Source organism: Oncorhynchus tshawytscha, linkage group LG03, assembly GCF_018296145.1.
Source record: "Oncorhynchus tshawytscha isolate Ot180627B linkage group LG03, Otsh_v2.0, whole genome shotgun sequence".
NCBI lineage: Eukaryota > Metazoa > Chordata > Actinopteri > Salmoniformes > Salmonidae > Oncorhynchus > Oncorhynchus tshawytscha.
The window spans coordinates 13,948,209-13,962,329 of NC_056431.1; the positions used below are offsets into that span (position 1 = coordinate 13,948,209).

The 14,121-nt window shown below is 41.7% G+C and overlaps 1 protein-coding gene across 3 annotated transcripts in view; it reads right to left on the reverse strand.

Moving 5' to 3' along the window:
- The window catches only part of LOC112227569 (oxidation resistance protein 1), a 194,618-nt gene that overhangs the window by 66,414 nt on the left and 114,083 nt on the right, over window positions 1–14,121 (reverse strand). Inside the window, exon 1 of one of the 3 annotated variants that reach the window (XM_042310234.1) lies at window positions 3,221–3,539. The exons of the other annotated variants lie outside the window; for them this stretch is intronic. Within the exon in view, the coding sequence (XP_042166168.1) occupies window positions 3,221–3,353 (133 nt within the window). The 5' untranslated portion in view covers window positions 3,354–3,539. Of the gene's footprint in view, window positions 1–3,220; window positions 3,540–14,121 lie in introns of those variants that run through there. 3 annotated transcript variants of the gene reach the window in all.

Sequence of the window (14,121 nt, forward strand, 5' to 3'; positions counted from 1 at the left end):
TGCGCTCCAGCAGGTATATCTCACTGGTCATCCCCAAAGCCAACACCTCTTTGGCCGCCTTTCCTTCCAGTTATCTGCTGCCAATGATTGGAACGACTTGCAAAAATCGCTGAAGCTGGAGACTTATATTTCCCTCATTAACTTTAAACATCAGCTAACCGATCGCTGCAGCTGTACATAGCCCATCAAATCAACCTACCTCATCCCCATATTGTTTTTATTTACTTTTCTGCTCTTTTGCACACCAGTATTTCTACTTGCACATCATCATCTGCTCATCTATCACTCCAGTGTTAATTCGCTAAATTGTAATTACTTCGCTACTATGACCTATTTATTGCCTTACCTCCTCACTCCATTTGCACACACAGTATATAGACTTTCTTTTTTTCTATTGTGTTATTGACTGTACGCTTGTTTATTCCATTTGCTTTGCTTTACCTTAGCCAGGTCTCAGTTGAAAATGAGAACTTGTTCTCAACTGGCCAACCTGGTTAAATAAAGGTGATTTGAAAAATAAAAAATTTAACTCACTAAAGCACACTTTGGCACAGCATATTGAAATGCATTGGGTTGTTGCTCAGGCTCATGGGTAGTCTGGGTAAACAGTGAACACGTCTTTCAATTATGGTTGAGAAAACATTGAGAAGATGTTGGATGTGAGTGTTGCTTAATCAAACAGTCCCGGCAGATATTAAGAGGCGGGTCGGTCAGACATTGACCTCCTAACCAGGCTGCAGTTGCTGGCCTGTCAGTTAGGCATTAACTCAAAAATATATATACTAGAAACAAATAATGCTGCCACTGAATCCTGGTCAGAAATCAATGGGATCCCTTTTAACATGCCTGGTCAGATAGATGCATCGCTGCAAATGTTGCTTTTAATTGTTGTGAAGGTGTCTACTGTTGGTATCTAGGTAACAGAGAGATCTAATGGACAGAAGTGTCCAACAATAATATCTTAATATAATATTACTGGATGAATTTGTTCCTCTGTTTATGTTCTTCTAGTGACCCAACCTTCCCTTTGATGCTATTTGATGTACAGTACATCATACAGCATCACGTTGATTTAAATGGACTGGCGGTGAATCTCAAAGGAATGTATGTTAGTTCCATTTGGGCATACTAAACATGTTGAATTGTAGCTCGTCGATATCAGTAAGTAGCCAATACAAACACTGTGCTGTAGCCTAAAGCACTGCTGCACATGATGACGCAGTTGTTGTTTACAATGAAAGGTCAAAGGTTGTTACGCCTGTTTACATCAAAGCATCATTGCTCCCGACGACATTCAATCACACTTATAAAGCATCTGTACGTTTATTTCATTAATGATCATTGAATTAATCACTGCTTGTTGGGTTATTGTGAGGACACACTGGGGCCAAACCAGTGACGCATTACAAATCTTCAATCGGATTAGCTATCTGTACATGCCTAACCAGCGAGGCTCAAAATAAATATGGAAATTGAATATGGAAATATTTTTGCCCTAAATGCGTTTCAATGTGAGTTGCTATTGTTAATGAAGTTATTTTCCTCCATCCAAATAAATCCCTAATGAGACCTATACTCCAAGATAGATGAAATCAAAAACCAATATGATACAGGCCTATGTAAGGTTCTGTATTTATTTTCTTAGTCAACCTTGTGTTCTGTTTCTTTGTGTTCTTGAACGTAGCCCTGTCTTTCATTTTTGTTCATTGATTTCACCTGTGTTAGTTACTTACCTGGTCTCATCAGCTCCTTATTCTGTTCAGTTCATTCTGTTTGTGCCTTTGTGAGGTATTGTTCGTTTTGACTCTACCAAGCCTTTTCCCAGCTCATTTGTGAGAACCAGTTACAGCCTTCAGTCTTAGTTTTGATTCACCTGTCTGTTTGCCTACCTGTGTATGACCATTGCCTGCCTGTGACCACGATTCCTGCGTAATAAACACCTGCCGTGCTCTGTGTGTGAGTCTACACCTTTTTCTCCCTGAATATTCACAACAGCCTAACAACTCTTCTCCACAAAGACAGACACCATCCATCACCATCACAGTATATCAAAATGAAACGTTCCACACAATTGGTTGTAAAAACAAATCCACCATTATGAAAAAGACATCCAATTATGTGAAGGCCTATTCCAGACCTGGGTTCAAATACTATTTGAAATCCTGCCCAAAACTTTAGCTGTGCTTGACTGAGTTTGCCTGTAGCTTTAGAACCACTAGAACCATCCCCAGTCCTCGCCCACCTGACACTCCAGGCAAGCTAAAATAAACGCTCAAAGTGTTTGAGGTGTAGTACAGCTGAGACGCTAGAAGGCTGTGTATTGTAGCTGAGAAAAAGTGGGCTCTGTAGCAGTCAGCAGGATAATAGTTTGGTCTAATTAGGACCGAGATTAATAAGATGCATGCTCTGCTGCCCACTGTGCCTTCCTGGGAAACCAAACGCCACTGAGGTCAGTTCATTAAGAGTCTCTCTAGTTCTCCCTAGCGCAGACAGTGTGTGTGTCTGTATGTGTATGACTTTGTGTGTGTGTGTGTGGCTGCAGGCCATGGCCCTACTAAGAGGAGAGAGGCAGGTAGTCAGGCCTGAGAAGAGCCCCTCGGTAGCCTTCTGTCCCGTCTGTGATGAATGAGCAGGCTAGGCCCCTTACATGAACTGGTGTGTAAAGTCAAGAAAGCATTGGCCCACTGACGAGGGAACTGCTCAGAGCTGTGTGTGTGTGTTAAACTGGGCAATTCATGGTATGCATTACCACAGGCTTAAAGGTTGTTATTGTTCACAACAGAACTGGTGTAACTGAGTGCAGAAGTGTCCACTGCCTGAATTGGAGATGTGTATCACAACAATGCTGTCTCTTAAAACTAACCTTCAATCAAAGCACACAATCCTTAGTTTTTCGGGTGAAGTTAAAAGGTAATTCAGATCTGTATTAAGGTATTTGTAAGCCATAGCATTCGAAATAATGCATTCGGGTGTATTGAATTGGTTGATATTGCAGACTGTGCCTTTAAGAAGCCTGCGCAGGGAAATGTGTAAACTCCAGTGTCCAACCCGTGACTGTGTTGCAACTTCTTCACCTTATGCCAACGCTACTGAAAATGTACTGTAGGTTGTTCAAATTAAATAAAAAGAAACACTGACTGACTTTATCTACGGTAGTCTGAACTCTGAAACATTACACATGATACATTGAACAAGTTCGGCTCCAAGTCTATACTCACACCTGTGTTAATGTTGGTAATGTTGTCGTGCACACGTCCAGAGTGTTCTGTGGAAGAGCCATCGGAATTCCCCCGAGTCGAGGCAGGCCAGATTCTATTCGACAGCGCGACCCTGACAGACAGAATGTAGTCCATACTGTGCAACTCGTACGAATATCACAACATGGATGGTTGCACCTTAGTTATCACTAACAACCGTTTAAAAATAAGCCATTTCTGATATCACTGTCATAACTCAATCGCGATAAGATCTAGATAAAACTCTTTAAAAAAGTGTAATGCAGTGAAACCAGCACACTTCAGCAGACGCAGAAATAGGAACTGAAACAACTTGTTCCTCCCTGATGACGTACCTGTCTGGCGTCAAGCAGTGCCCCGCACTCACTCCAGTCAATGGATACATATTATTGATTTGTATTTGAACCTTTATTTAACTAGGCAAGTCAGTTAAGAACAAATTCTTATTTACAATGACGGCATACCGGGAAACAGTGGGTTAACTGCCTTGTTCAGGGGCAGAACGACAGATGTTTACCTTGTCAACTCGAAGATTCCATGTTCAAACCTTTCGGTTACTAGTCCAATGCTCTAACCACTAGACTACCTGCCGCCCCAATGATGAACAATTCTATTACAAAGTTGTGAAAAACACAAGATCATAAAGCGCATTATGTAGCTACAATATCTGACCTATGCAATGAATACAAGTTTATTGCTATACATTGTTTATTTTCTAATATTTAGCCTATGCCTTGGCCTAGAGGTGGTAAGTCCATTATCAAGATGGTTATTTAGGTCTTATAAATTAGTGACTGTCTCCCTAAATGAGAGGTCTGAACCTTTATGTTATGGCATGTATTCGCCCTGGAGGGCTTCTGTTTCACCCCTATCTGTCTGTTTCCCCTCAATTGCTGCAACTTGCAGTTCTTTACTTAAAGATGACATGCATGACAATCATGGGAACTGAACAAATCTCACTCTCACCTTAATAACATTGTATTCAATTGAGGAAAGCACATAGCCAGGCAGCCACTCCACTTAATTTAAGTGTCCCACCATACAGCATAAGGCCAGGGACTCATACTATTACTGCGGCATATAAGTGTCTCTTCAGACACCAAGGGAAGAAGATATGGCATTTGGAATGGGTCAATGTGTGTGGAACAGTGAAAAACCCAACAGACAAGGTGTAATAATTGGGGAGCAGAATTAGAAACTGGAAACAGCCCAATGCATTATTCATCAGCAGAGATATGGTAAGAAATGAAAGAGAGAAAGACAAATTAGTTTTAAAACAATGAACTGGAAATAAAAGTCATGTAAATGAATGAATCGATACAATGACCACGTTCTCCAAGATAAGACATATGTTGTGCTCCATCTGCTGGTTACAATGAAAAGTGCAGCCTGGTTTATAAATCACCTATTATTTTTAGGGGCACCATGGATGGGTGACAGATTAACTCTAAATTGTGACAAAGCAATAGGTCAACATGGGCACATCCAGAGCCATATAAACAGAGTCAGGCAGAGTCTGGCCCCTCTCAAGGTTTCCTCCTATGACTAAGGAAGTGTTTTGGTACTTTACAACAAGTTATAAAGCATTGTAAATGCAGGCTTTTGGTAAAGTGTAAGAGATTTGGGTCAGGGTTGCAGAGATTAAGTAAACTGTTACCATTGATTTGTAACAGTACCACAGAGTCAATTTGGCTTCCTCTCTGTCTGGCCCCGTTTTATAAACACAGACATTATTTGACAGACTGATTGATGAACTCTCAGTCAATAACACTGGTAAAGTTCCAAGTACCAAGGTGAACATGATGATGGATGAGGCTGCCTACAGTATGAGCTCTTAGTTGAGGGATTACAACTTGCTTTCTGCTCCATAGTGATCTTGAACAGCATCCCCTGTCTGGGCCCCTGGGACGCTTGGTCCGGGGCAGGGTTGTTGTGATGGGTTTTGGACAGACCACCACCTGGGGCTTGTTGCTCTGTAATATATAGCTACTAAAGCTGTAAAGCTGCCCAGAGCAGTCATCAAATCATCTGTTACTTCCACACACAGAGGGGGATTGGGTTTCCTCCCTGAGCTCTGTCTATTGCAGCCCAATAGGGGAAGAATTAGATACACTCTCACCATACCATCTAGCTCTGCTCCAGGGCATTAGTGTGCATTCCTCCTCTAGTTAGTGGACGAATGCGCACCAACAACCTGGACCATAGCTACGTACCATCCAGAAGACCGATTGAACTGTAACACAGTCTGCTTATTCAGCCCTGTTTAGTTTTCCAACCTGACTACTATAAATGCTTTGTAATTAAGCTTCTGTGTAAGTAGAGTAGTTTATGAAACATCCAGAGGCATTAAATAAAATGAGCCTTATTGAGTGAAGAGATTAAAGTCTTGTTCGGTTTCAAACAACATTAAGTTTGGGTGTTTAATGTATCTCTCCTTTCACTTTAATGACATTAAGGAGGGTTGTATCTGATTAAACGAGTCATCTACTGTCATTCTATCCATTCTAATGGGACCTTAGAGTTTATTCTAACTTCTGTCATTTGGTTATTAGCTCTGCATATTAACAACTGTTATACATTATATACTGTAAATGTATCGAAATTGTAAGAATCTCTAGTTAAGAGGACCAGCTAAGGTTTGTATTGGTAACTACTTGACTCTCTGGTCCTAAGCAATCTCTTCATTACCAAACACAACACAACTTGTTGTACAGGGATCCATGCACAGAGGACCTAGTGTTACCAGCTGCCTCTGTAAGCCCTAGCCTAGCAGGCTGTGTGTGTGTATGTGTGTGTGTGTGTGTGTGTGTATGAGTGAGAGAGGCTTTGTCATCGTCAGAGATTGGTGCTGAGACTGGGCAGTGTTCATCTCACCAGTTTCCAGTGAGAGCCAGGTAGGCTGGCTGTATAATCCCCAGAAGAGGAAGGATTTCATTATGAAACAACAAACAACAAGCCCATAGGCAGCTCCCCCATCAACCGTCTGGTTACATAACCTGTTCACAACACATTGTGAACACACATACACAGATGCACACACACAAACATCTGTGAATTTCTCAACAACATAAAACATGTAAAAAATAGAAAATCACTCATGCAATACAATGCACCTGCTAGAAAACACAAACAACCCACGTTTCATTGTGTAATAATTAAGAGAGAGGGGGATTGAGGTTCTGTACCGTATGCATATGGACTGAAATAAGTGTTTATAACTAGTTAGAATATGAATAGAGAGTGCTTGGAAATGAAAATGACATTTCTGTGTGTTCCATACACCGTGTTCCATACAACTGTCTTTGGGTCTTAGAAAAGCACTATATACATACAGTTGAAGTCGGAAGTTTACATACAGCTCAGGAAAATACATTTAAACTCAGTTTTTCACAATTCCTGACATTTAATCCGAGTAAAAATTCCCTATTTTAGGTCAGTTAGGATCACCACTTTATTTTAAGAATGTGAAATGTCAGAATAATAGTAGAGAAAATGATTAATTTCAACTTGTACTTCTTTCATCACATTCCCAGTGGGTCAGAAGTTTACATACTCAATTAGTATTTGATTGGCATTTGCCTTTAAATTGTTTAACTTGGGTCAAATGTTTTGGGAAGCCTTCCACAAGCTTCCCACAATAAGTTGGGTGAATTTTGGCAAATTCCCCCTGACAGAGCTGGTGTAACTGAATCAGGTTTCTAGGCCTCCTTTCTCGCACACACTTTTTCAGTTCTGCCCACTAATTTTCTATGGGATTGAGGTCAGGGCTTTGTGATGGCCACTCCAATACCTTGACTTTGTTGTCCTTAAGCCATTTTGCCACAACTTTGGAAGTATGCTTGGGGTCATTCTCCATTTGGAAGACCCATTTGCGACCAAGCTTTAACTTAACTGTCCTGAGATGTTGCTTCAATATATCCAAAAGATTTTCTTGCCTCATGATGCCATCTATTTTGTGAAGTGCACCAGTCCCTATTGCTTCAAAGCACCCCCACAACATGATGCTGCCACCCCCGTGCTTCATGGTGTTCTTCGGCTTGTAAGCCTCCCCCTTTTTCCTCCAAACATTATGATGGTCATTATGGCCAAACAGTTCTATTTTTTGTTTCATCAGACCAGAGGACATTTCTCCAAAAAGTACGATATTTGTCCCCATGTGCAGTTGCAAACCGTAGTCAGTTTTTTTATTGTGGGTTTGGAGCAGTGGCTTCTTCCTTGCTGAGCGGCCTTTCAGGTTATGTCGATATAGGACTCGTTTTACTGTGGATATAGATAATTTTGTACCTGTTTCCTCCAGCATCTTCACATGGTCTTTTGCTGTTGCTCTGGAATTGATTTGCACGTTTTGCACCAAAGTATGTTCATCTCGTGTCTCTTTCCTGAGTGGTATGATGGCTGCGCGGTCCCATGGTGTTCATACTTGCGTACTATTGTTTGTACAGATGAAGGTGGTACCTTCAGGTGTTTGGAAATTGCTCCCAAGGATGAACCAGACTTGTGGAGGTCTACAATTTTTTTTCTGAGGTCTTGGCTGATTTCTTTTGATTTTCCCATGATGTCAAGCAAAGAGGCACTGAATACATCCACAGGTACAAATCCAATTGACTCAAACAATGTCAATTAGCCGATTAGAAGCTTCTAAAGCCATGACATCATTTTCTGGAATTTTCCAAGCTGTTTAAAGGCACAGTCAATTTAGTGTATGTAAACTTCTGACCCACTGGAATTGTGATACAATGAATTATAAGTGAAGTAATCTGTCTGTAAACAATTGTTGGAAAAATTACTTGTGTCATTGTCAAGTCCTGACCATAGAAAGCCTGTATTTTCTTTGGTAGAGTAGGTCAGAGCGTGACTAGGGGTTTTAGTCTAGTCTATTATTTCTATGTGGGGTTCTAGGTTTAATTTTCTATGTTGGTGTTTGTGTATGATTCCCAATTAGAGGCAGCTGGTATCTGATCTGGTATCTGGTAGCTGATCGTTGTCTCTAATTGGGGATAATACTTAAGTAGAATTTTTTCCACCTGTGGGTTATGGGATATTGTTTATGTTTAGTTGCCGGTTAGCACTGCATTGTCGTCATGGTTCCTTTCTTCTTTATTGTTTTGTTTTACTCTTTAATAAATAATGTGGAACTCTACATACGCTGTGCCTTGGTCCGTCTATACTAACGATCATGACAGTCATGCGCAAAGTAGATGTCCCAACCGACTTGCCAAAACTATAGCTTGATAACAAGAAATTTGTGGAGTGGTTGCAAAACAAGTTTTCATGACTCCAACCTAAGTGTATGTAAGCTTCCGACTTCAACTGTATCTATTATTACAATAGCATGACTGAGGGAGGCCAGTAAAAAGAGTGTTAGCACTAGGATGATGTGAGAGAGACAAAGACTGTTTACTGTAGTTAGCACTAGGATGATGTGAGAGAGACAGACTGTTTATTGTGGTTAGCACTAGGATGATGTGAGAGAGACAAAGACTGTTTACTGTAGTTAGCACTAGGATGATGTGAGAGAGACAGACTGTTTACTGTAGTTAGCACTAGGATGATGTGAGAGACAAAGACTGTTTACTGTAGTTAGCACTAGGATGATGTGAGAGAGACAAAGACTGTTTACTGTAGTTAGCACTAGGATGATGTGAGAGAGACAGACTGTTTACTGTAGTTAGCACTAGGATGATGTGAGAGACAAAGACTGTTTACTGTAGTTAGCACTAGGATGATGTGAGAGAGACAAAGACTGTTTACTGTAGTTAGCACTAGGATGATGTGAGAGAGACAGACTGTTTACTGTAGTTAGCACTAGGATGATGTGAGAGACAAAGACTGTTTACTGTAGTTAGCACTAGGATGATGTGAGAGACAAAGACTGTTTACTGTAGTTAGCACTAGGATGATGTGAGAGAGACAGACTGTTTACTGTAGTTAGCACTAGGATGATGTGAGAGACAAAGACTGTTTACTGTAGTTAGCACTAGGATGATGTGAGAGAGACAAAGACTGTTTACTGTAGTTAGCACTAGGATGATGTGAGAGAGACAAAGACTGTTTACTGTGGTTAGCACTAGGATGATGTGAGAGAGACAAAGACGGTTTACTGTGGTTAGCACTAGGATGATGTGAGAGACAAAGACTGTTTACTGTAGTTAGCACTAGGATGATGTGAGAGACAAAGACTGTTTACTGTGGTTAGCACTAGGATGATGTGAGAGAGACAAAGACTGTTTACTGTAGTTAGCACTAGGATGATGTGAGAGAGACAAAGACTGTTTACTGTAGTTAGCACTAGGATGAGGTGAGAGAGACAGACTGTTTACTGTAGTTAGCACTAGGATGATGTGAGAGAGACAAAGACTGTTTACTGTGGTTAGCACTAGGATGATGTGAGAGACAAAGACTGTTTACTGTGGTTAGCACTAGGATGATGTGAGAGAGACAAAGACTGTTTACTGTGGTTAGCACTAGGATGATGTGAGAGAGACAAAGACTGTTTACTGTGGTTAGCACTAGGATGATGTGAGAGACAAAGACTGTTTACTGTGGTTAGCACTAGGATGATGTGAGAGAGACAAAGACTGTTTACTGTAGTTAGCACTAGGATGATGTGAGAGACAAAGACTGTTTACTGTAGTTAGCACTAGGATGATGTGAGAGAGACAAAGACTGTTTACTGTAGTTAGCACTAGGATGATGTGAGAGAGACAAAGACTGTTTACTGTAGTTAGCACTAGGATGATGTGAGAGAGACAAAGACTGTTTACTGTGGTTAGCACTAGGATGATGTGAGAGACAAAGACTGTTTACTGTGGTTAGCACTAGGATGATGTGAGAGACAAAGACTGTTTACTGTAGTTAGCACTAGGATGATGTGAGAGAGACAGACTGTTTACTGTGGTTAGCACTAGGATGATGTGAGAGACAAAGACTGTCTACTGTAGTTAGCACTAGGATGATGTGAGAGACAAAGACTGTTTACTGTGGTTAGCACTAGGATGATGTGAGAGACAAAGACTGTTTACTGTAGTTAGCACTAGGATGATGTGAGAGAGACAGACTGTTTACTGTAGTTAGCACTAGGATGATGTGAGAGACAAAGACTGTTTACTGTAGTTAGCACTAGGATGATGTGAGAGACAAACTGCTGTTTACTGTAGTTAGCACTAGGATGATGTGAGAGAGACAAAGACTGTTTACTGTAGTTGATGTGAGCAAAGACTGTCTAGGATGATGATGTGAGAGACAAAGACTGTCTACTGTAGTTAGCACTAGGATGATGTGAGAGACAAAGACTGTCTACTGTGGTTAGCACTAGGATGATGTGAGAGACAAAGACTGTTTACTGTGGTTAGCACTAGGATGATGTGAGAGAGACAAAGACTGTTTACTGTGGTTAGCACTAGGATGATGTGAGAGAGACAAAGACTGTTTACTGTGGTTAGCACTAGGATGATGTGAGAGAGACAAAGACTGTTTACTGTGGTTAGCACTTGATGTGAGAGACAAAGACTGTTTACTGTAGTTAGCACTAGGATGATGTGAGAGAGACAAAGACTGTTTACTGTGGTTAGCACTAGGATGATGTGAGAGACAAAGACTGTTTACTGTGGTTAGCACTAGGATGATGTGAGAGAGACAAAGACTGTTTACTGTAGTTAGCACTAGGATGATGTGAGAGACAAAGACTGTTTACTGTAGTTAGCACTAGGATGATGTGAGAGAGACAGACTGCTGTTTACTGTAGTTAGCACTAGGATGATGTGAGAGAGACAAAGACTGTTTACTGTAGTTAGCACTAGGATGATGTGAGAGACAAAGACTGTTTACTGTAGTTAGCACTAGGATGATGTGAGAGACAAAGACTGTTTACTGTAGTTAGCACTAGGATGATGTGAGAGACAAAGACTGTTTACTGTGGTTAGCACTAGGATGATGTGAGAGACAAAGACTGTTTACTGTGGTTAGCACTAGGATGATGTGAGAGACAAAGACTGTTTACTGTAGTTAGCACTAGGATGATGTGAGAGACAAAGACTGTTTACTGTAGTTAGCACTAGGATGATGTGAGAGAGACAAAGACTGAGAGACAAAGACTGTTTACTGTAGTTAGCACTAGGATGATGTGAGAGACAAAGACAACGACTGTTTACTGTAGTTAGCACTAGGATGATGTGAGATGAGACAAAGACTGTTTACTGTAGTTAGCACTAGGATGATGTGAGAGACAAAGACTGTTTACTGTAGTTAGCACTAGGATGATGTGAGAGACAAAGACTGTTTACTGTAGTTAGCACTAGGATGATGTGAGAGAGACAAAGACTGTTTACTGGATGATGATGTGAGAGAGACAAAGACTGTTTACTGTAGTTAGCACTAGGATGATGTGAGAGAGACAAAGACTGTTTACTGTAGTTAGCACTAGGATGATGTGAGAGACAAAGACTGTTTACTGTAGTTAGCACTAGGATGATGTGAGAGAGACAAAGACTGTTTACTGTGGTTAGCACTAGGAGTCTCTCAGAGAGACAGACAGGTCTTCACAATGGCTGCAATCACAGGTGGAACCGGGCCTGTCACACAACACCTCCTTCTCTCCGGTACATCTCTTCATTGGGAAAGTATATCTTTCTCTCCAGCCCCTCAAAGCTGTCAACAACAGCATCACAACAGATGATTCTGTTTCTCAGAATGCGGTGCCGAATATTCATGAAGCTATGAATCCATGTTGTGCAAAATGTCTGTTAGGAATGTGACAACGCCAAATTAAATCATGTGGAGCAACTGGCTGTCTGTATACATCACATACGGGAACTTATATAACCATCATTAATGTCACTTAGTCATTCAAATGGCACTTTATTCCCTACAGGGCACATAGTGCACTATATAGGGAATAGGGTGACATTTGGAATGCACACCTTAATAACTGGCATTACTCACAGTTGGTTTTAAACAAGCCGTCCTCACTTGAAAGTCTGCTTTCAGTCCTTTGTCTTTTCTCATACAAAATGGAGTTCTAATGCTCTCCTATAACAAGAGCTTTTTTATGATATGCCATTTGCTCTCCTCTCTGTGGTTAACATCAGTAGCATTAGTTACTGTAAGCTGCAGTGCAGAGGGTGAGCGGGGACTGCAATTACCCAGCCCCTTCATCAGGCACTGGCCTATGGGTTCGCAGTATGGGAGTCAAGGCTACCAATCATACCCCAGACAATTCTTTTGCTCTCTCACAGACTCATAGGTCATCAATTTAGTGTTCAAGGTCTTTGCTGGGGCTGAGATGGACCCCGCCTCAGCTGTCTTGCCTTCCCAGAGTCACTGCTCCTAGAACCAGGGTAACTATAACTAACATTACCACAGCATTATTGACTCTTTATGTCATGCATACATTCTTTATGAATGGTACATATCACCACTCTAAGCAAAGTGTTACTATTCAGTGTCAGCATTCTCCTGATGTTGGGAGAAAATAATAAGGAGAATCATCCCGTCAGACACGGTTCTATTTTTAGAAGATATGCCTCGTCGCAGTCAATTGTGTTCTTTGATGCGTCAGGGTTCTCTCTTCCACAATTCATGAAACTTATGCTGTTTCTGTTCACTTAGTGGCAGATTTTAGACCAGAAATATCAAAACTTTAGATTTGAAACATTGATTTATTATTGTGAAAAAATGATGCAGTTAGTGTGGAATACAGAAATAGGCTTGGAAAAAACACCTCAACTCAACAAAGAGTTATAAAAACACACTCTGCACATTGAAGACAAACTGAAATAACTTTTTGTTGACTAGAAACGTTATCACAAAACTAATACTATGTCATAAATGTTATTGTTCGCCATTTCTAAATGGTTCCAGAGAAAAAAACATCCATCTGTAGATTAGTTCTTTTAAACCCAACGTACTAGACTGGACTGGAGAGCATCTTGAGTGTTGGGAGAGGACCAAAGCAAAGCTTGGTTGTGACTCAGCCACAGCCACCGCCAGCCCGCCACACTCATTCCATCCGTTGCCTTGCTTCCTCTTTTTCCCTCTGTTGTGATAGATCACTGCATTGTGAGAGCTAGAGCCATCTTTCACCAGTGACTATAAACCCCAGTCCCCCTGTCCCCGGCTCATGGTCATCCATCTATCCTCCTGTGGCCATGGGTGTCTGTACTGTGGCTGTCTCAGGCTCCACTGGGAGGCTGGGTGGCCCCAGGAATAATGACCAGGGGTGCACAGTGACCATCAGCTCTCCCTCTCTCTCTCTTGTTGTCTCATTATGATATGATGAGAGGAGGAGAGGAAGAGAGGAGAGGGGATGTGGAAAGTAGAGGTGGAGAAGATTAGAGGAGAAGGAGAGGAGAGGAGGAGGGGAAAGAGGATAGGAAAAGAAGAGGGGGTGGTGAGAGATGGAGAGGAGGAAAGAGGATAGGAGAAGGACAGGGGAAGATGAGAGGTGGAGAGGAGGAGAGGGGAGGATGAGAGGTGGAGAGGAGAGGAGGAGAAGGAGAGGGGAAGATGAGAGGTGGAGAGGTGGAGAGGAGAGTTGTCTGTCTCTGAGAAAAATGTAATTTCAGGAGGTAAAGATGAACATCAGACATGCACCACTGCTCTCGTCATGCAGACAATTTATTAAAACAAAGTCTAGCCCCACTATAACGCTGACAGCTCCACAGGCGGAGACAGGGAGTGGGAAGAGACAGGGAGTGGGAAGAGACCGTGGGGGAAGAGACAGGGGGAGGGAGAGACAGGGAGTGGGAAGAGGCAGGGAGTGGGAAGAGACAGGGAGTGGGAAGAGACAGTGAGTCCCCGTCGTCTGGAGTATATGGGCAGCTGACTGATACAGTATGTGCATCACAAATGGCACAATATTCTCTATATCCCTATGGGAACTGGTCAA